At 54.4% G+C, this 5,971-nt stretch overlaps 1 protein-coding gene across 1 annotated transcript in view; it reads left to right on the forward strand.

The window, feature by feature from the left end:
• CEP104 (centrosomal protein 104) overlaps positions 1 to 5,971 on the forward strand; it is a 39,919-nt gene that overhangs the window by 25,130 nt on the left and 8,818 nt on the right. Inside the window, exons 13-15 of the mRNA XM_045299218.1 lie at positions 1,036 to 1,212; positions 4,564 to 4,770; positions 5,063 to 5,315. Of these exons, the coding sequence (XP_045155153.1) occupies positions 1,036 to 1,212; positions 4,564 to 4,770; positions 5,063 to 5,315 (637 nt within the window). The remainder of the gene's footprint in view (positions 1 to 1,035; positions 1,213 to 4,563; positions 4,771 to 5,062; positions 5,316 to 5,971) is intronic.

A 5,971-nucleotide genomic window follows, 5' to 3' on the forward strand; every position in this document is an offset into this window, starting at 1 on the left:
CTCACTTGTTTTAAGGCCACAGCAATTTCTGAGTTGGTGCTGACCTCATCTGTTCGTTTGAACAAATTCCATAGGATATGGATCAAAATGCGTCTTTTGTTCATCAGCGTACCAATTAGCAGACCTTAAAACACCCCCACGTTTGCGCACCGGTCTGTCGTGGAGGAGGTTGGCCATTGGTAGCTCTCTGAAGAAGGCTGCCCTCTGTTGCTCTTTCCTCTCCTCAGAGGGCCACATCGGCACAAAGACTGTTATTCCTGCTGGAATAACCTATTATTCCATACAGGCTGTCACCTACAGACTTATTAAAATGGACGTCTGTCGATTTTGCAACTCACATGCTGTAGTACGGAGCCCTAGTGGTGTAGCGGGTTAGACTTTGGGCTGTTAACCACAAGGTCGGTGGTTTGAACCTATCAGTTGCCCTATGTGAGACCCTGGAGCAGGGCTGCTGGAAGTTAAAATCAACTCACTATCAGTGGCACACGTCCGCAGGTCATCATTCCTCACCTTCTCTGAGTCTGCCCAATGGAAGGATAGACCGCAACCCTGGGGAGACTGGCGCCCTGGAGATGTTGAAGTCTGAGTGGTCCAGGCATGTTTTCATAGCACAGTCGGCACCACACTGCCTGGACACACGCCCCTGCTGTGTTCCCGAGGGCGTTTATAAACTCAGTACCCTGTAGAGCTGCCAGCAGCAGTGCTGCCCACAAGGTCTTCCGCAAGCACTGTGTGGCATTCCATTGTGTCTGTGGACCAATTGAAAACAACTGCCTTATAAAATGGAAATGGAGCCCTGCCCCGGCACATCTCTAAAGCTTTCCCAACCCCAGATGACCCTGATTTTATCACTTGTGCGCAGATTCTCGATTTTGCTTGGTTACTGTGTTGTCTGGATACAGGAGCAGGTGGCCTATGGTTTTACGGCGACATGACACACACCCCCCCCCTTACTTCCCTATTTCTCCTTGGGACATAACCCTGAGGCTAAGACTGACACTGGAAAATGCCATGTGGTGATGTTGGCTTTTACAGGAAATGGCCTTATGCAAAGAAGTGAAGTCTCTCCAAGTTATCCCAACGTACTTGGTCCAGCCATTAAAGGCCAACTCTTCAACCCACCTGGCCATGAGTCAGCTGGACCTCCTGGCGAGGCTGCTGAAAGACCTGGGCACCGAGGGTTCGGGCTTCACCACCGACAGCGTGATGAGGGTAAGCAGGCCCCTGGAGCACTGCCGCTGAGTCCCGGCCCCTGGAGCACTGCCGTGTCTGACTGGGGAGGGAGGGAGGGAGGGAGGCATCAGTGCCGGTGGGTGAGTGATTCCAGGAAATAAGCGGTGTTCGTAAGTCTTCCTGCTGTTTGTGATGCTGTTCACTGAATGAAACTGAACTGCAGTTTCCTGTGACTGGGAGTGTGACGGTGTGTTGAAGAGTGTTGCTTTATCCGTAAGAGAGCGCTGGCTCTAGCATCACAGAGAAGGTCCAGTCTAGGTACGCATATGTACTTGCAGGGCTTGGCCAACATGATGAAACAATGCAAGTTATAGGAGAGACCCTTTCTGCTAGTCGAAAATCCCCATCTCCCAATTTCAGGCGTGTTGAAGATGCCTGTGTTCGTCCAGCATCCTGGCCAGCCGTGTAGGTGATGAGTCTCACAGCGAGAGCTGTCCTCGGTCCTCCGTCCGGTTCTGCCTCGGAGGAAGAGGAGCATGGCTGTGCAGGAGTCCGGTGGGGTCCCAGGGAGCCCACAGAACCCAGAGACTGGATTTGGACCAGGCATGATGAAACTTAGGCTCGGGATGGGCAGGATCATGAAGACAGATTGATACACATCTCTTTACTAGTCGGGGTGTGAGGTAGACATATTTTTTTCGTAAGCAGGCAACTTTGAAATAAACCGGCCTCTGGAAGGACTCCCAGCCCCGGGCTTCCAGACCCCACAGGCTCCCTGTGCCTCAGCCTCCTTCTCAGTCTGCTGTGCCCATTCTTCACCTTCCTGACTTACAGCCAAAGCACCAGGTGTGTCTGGTGTGCATACGCCTCATCCAGGTGTACACCACCTGTGGATTCAAGACTCACATATGGCAGGGGACTTCACAAAGTTCATGGAGAATGAGATTTCCTGTGAACTTCTTGGAGCTCCCTCTTATGTCCAACTGCCTGATCAACCTCTCCACGTGACCATTAGCAAGGCCCAGACTCAGCATGTCCAAACCCACTCACCTCCCCCTCCCTCCCATCCTTCCCACATTCCACTCCATTCTCCCATTTGCCCAGACCACAATCCTGGAGTCCTCTGTTTCCTCTGTCTCAAACCTCTGTCAACGCGTGTTACGGGATTGCCCTTAAGATTCATCAAGAGCCTGTCCATTATTCACCCTCCTCTGCTACCAGCCAAGCTTCCTCACCCTGCTCCTTCTTCCGGTCACAGCACAGCAGTCCGAGAGCTGCGCTTAAGGGCAGCTGAATCACCCTGCTCCTCCGCTCAGCCCGGCTGCTGCTTCCCAGCTCACTCAGAAAAGCAAACTGCCCCTTCCTTCCTGAGCTCATCTCTTGCTTCCCAGAACAATCCTTCCCAAGGTCAGCCTATTAGCACCCAAGCACACCACTACCCTGCTTATCCCCATCCGTGTCTCCTGGTGCTGGGCCGTCAGCTCCGTAGCCCAGGGCCCACCTTCTGAGTTAGAGAAGGCAGCAGCCACTCAGCTGTTGTGCTCCTGCCGAGCGCGGCCCACCAGATTCCCTGCCTCTTTGCTCAGTGCCCTTGCTGCTCACCACATGCCACCCCCCACCCCCCAGCCCACCAGCATCAGAAAGCTCGAATTAGGGTCATGCCTAGGTCAAGATGCCAGGCAATGCATTCACCCCAGTAAACCAGGCCAGGCTCAGTAGCAAACTCTAAAACGTTGGTGAGTGGGCTTTCTCGTCCTGGTCGGTGGAGCTTGCCAGGCTGGGGGCACTGTGCATCAGGAAGTCATCTGGGGCCTTAGTTTCACCTGTGATCTCTGAGAGCCCTAAATAAAGGCAGGTGAGGAGAGGGGCCTGTGGGAAGGGGTAGCCGAGCCCTCCCTCCCCCTGTCCATTGTGCTTGATGACCCCACGCTGACTCAGCGGCACTGCATCAGGGTGAGAGGCACAGGCCTATAGAGCTTGCGATTGTCTTTTCGACCATCTCTGTTCTGCCGGGAAGAATTCTCTCAGAGGAGGGAGATATGGATAATCTGGGAAGAAGGGGTGCCGACAGGGAGCAGGTCTTGGCAGCTGGAGGGATGGAGGCTCCTGTGTCACCACAGAAGTGCTGGCCTCGGGCTGAAATGGGGACAGCATCCTGTTGGCCAGCGGAAGTCGCTGAGCAGTGTTACGGGTAGGAGAGCAGAGAGGCACATCTGTGAGGACCCCAGAAGTCTGCAGGAGCGGCTGGCCCAGGGCCTGGTGGCAGCTTGGCTGTACAGCTTCTGGCAGTCACATGCCTACAAAGTCTCTGGTCCCCCGGCTTCACCTGGGAGTCCCGAGGAAGCAGCTGGGGCTTGGGCTTGTATTCTGTATGTGTGCACGGACAGCAGGAGGGCCCCCTCAGCCTGCCTGGACACGAGGAAGGTGGAGGCAGAGGCTGGTGGGGGCAACAGATGGGTCTTGGGGGTGAATGGTGTGCATAGGGATGGACGGGAGGACCCTGTGGGTGGAAGACTTGCTTGGAAAGGGGGGGGCGGTAGTTGAGCCAGAAGGATGGGCAGTGGCAGAGTGAGGCCTTACGTGAGTCCTTGTTGAGGTATTCGGTGATTGAAAACAACAGGATCGGGTGAAACCTGAGTGGGCGCCCAGACAGGGAGGTGGTTTCTAGAGGGGAGAACACCCGGGACTGGAGGCTGAGGGGCCCGGCATCATGGTGGAGCTGACCAAGTCACCCAGCATGTGCCCTCAGACTGGGCCGGGCCCACTGTGTTTGGGGCTGGGATCCTGCAGAGGTGCCAGGGGATGAAGTAGCCCGGTCCAGAGGGGAGGGTGGACGTGGCTGCTCATACGTGTCGTGCAGACAAGAAGGAAGGTTCCCAAAGACGAGCACAGTCTGCCACTTGCCGTCTTTAAGCAACAGCGGATATAAAAATGCTCCCTGCTTCTGTGTGAGGATGCACCCTGACCAATAGGCTGGTCTCTGTGGGAAGCACGTGGTCTCCATAGAGCGCCGCCTCCAGAACTGGGGGACCCCAGGGTATGGGAACCCTGGGTAGATGCAATGGCTAGGTACGTGGAATGGACGATGTGCACTGCTGAGTGCCAGACATGCTTCATAGTGCAAATGTGATGTTTACGGCCAATGCTCATTGAGTATGCCAGGCAAAGGGCAGAGCACACAACACATTGTGTAGACCCAAGATCCGAATCGTGGCTGTCAGACCGCGGGTCGGGGGAGCTGAGAGGAAGAGATGGAGTTCTGTGTGTCTGTTTACCTTGTCTCTGTTTTTCACATTGTGATATACAGATAGTCCCTTGGTGCAGGAACAAAAGAAGCTGTCCTATTCCAAGAATCACTGACAGCAAGCCCCGTCCCGGCTTTCTGTTTAGTTTGCAGTGAGTGCCCTGGCGCACCGAGTGTGTGAGGTACGAGAGGCAGCAGTTAGAGTCATCCTGGACCTGTATAAACAGCACCAGGCTTTCGTTCTAGAGTACCTGCCGCCCGACGACAGCAACACGCGCAAGAACGTCCTCTATAAAACCATTTTTGAGGGATTTGCTAAGATAGACGGCAAGCCGACCGAAGCTGAAATTAGGGTAAGCTTGACATCTGGGAGGATTCGGGCTCTTGTGGGTTCTACGGGTATTACTGGACACGATGATCCCGGGAGCGACATCCTGGCTCTGTCCCTTTGGGCCGGGGAGGCCTTCCCACTCCCCAGCTGTCAACCGCGTCAAGGACAGTCCTGTTCTCCCCTTCAGTAAGCGTTGTCTTGAATGGAGAATTTAATACACTTTCGTCCTATCACTGGTCTGAATGATATCGCACAGGCTGAGACGCCCTGTCCTGAGACCGCTTCCTCTAATGAGAAGAGCATTGTCTTCACAGGTCCAGAGAAAGGCAGCCACAGAAGAAGCGGAGAAGCAAAAGAAGGAAGAGATCAAAGTTCTGCAAGACCAGTTGGCAGCACTGAAGGAGATCCAGGCGGAAGTCCAGGTGGGCGAGGCTAATGCGTCTGCCTTCCCGGTGGGTAGAATGTGTGCGCTCTACGGACAGCCTTGGAGGGTGGAGAGCACAGCACATCTGATTCACTCTCTGAGGTGGGGACAGATGGGTGTCTCTGCATTGCTGTTTGAATTGGGTTTGGGACACATTTTTTAAAACACCATTACCCGACAACCCGCCGTGTTCTTTGTCCACCTTGTGCATCCGCAGGGGTGGGAGGGCACTGCTGTTCATTGATGTTGAGCTGGTGGGAACCATCACTGCAGCTTTCGATCGATAGTCCGTATCAAGCATTTGAGCCTTCTCTTGACGTGGCATGACTTGTCTCTACTTCTTGGGAGCTCTTCCAGCATCATTGGGGGCACTTCGTATGGGCCCCATGGTGTTGATCAAGGTTTACAGTCCTGCCCTAAAGTCCGTGATGAAAACTCAGCCCGAGCCATGAGAGAGCCCTTGTTACTGCGAGAGGCAGACTGCTCCCTCCCAAGATGACTGGGAAGTCTGTGTATGCAAATGCACCCAGGCAATTCAAGCTCCGGTTGTCGATGACAGTGTGTCTGCAGGGAAAATCACAGTAATGGTTCCCCTAAAAGCTGGAGCCGCAGAGTAGCAATAATGGACAAGGGGAAAGAGGCCGATGGGGAATGGGGACCAAGTGGGAGGGAGGCTGGGGTCCGTGATGGGAGCCCTCCTAGGTGGTATTGTCCAGGGAATGTCCACCTATGCCATTATTAATGTTTTACAGTGAGTAGGAGAGGAGAGTTCTCAGTGATTAGCCTAAGGCTCTGTCCC

The sequence above is a fragment of the Echinops telfairi genome, unplaced genomic scaffold (assembly GCF_000313985.2).
Source record: "Echinops telfairi isolate 266 unplaced genomic scaffold, ASM31398v2 ScPeMD7_7457;HRSCAF=8495, whole genome shotgun sequence".
Lineage (NCBI taxonomy): Eukaryota > Metazoa > Chordata > Mammalia > Afrosoricida > Tenrecidae > Echinops > Echinops telfairi.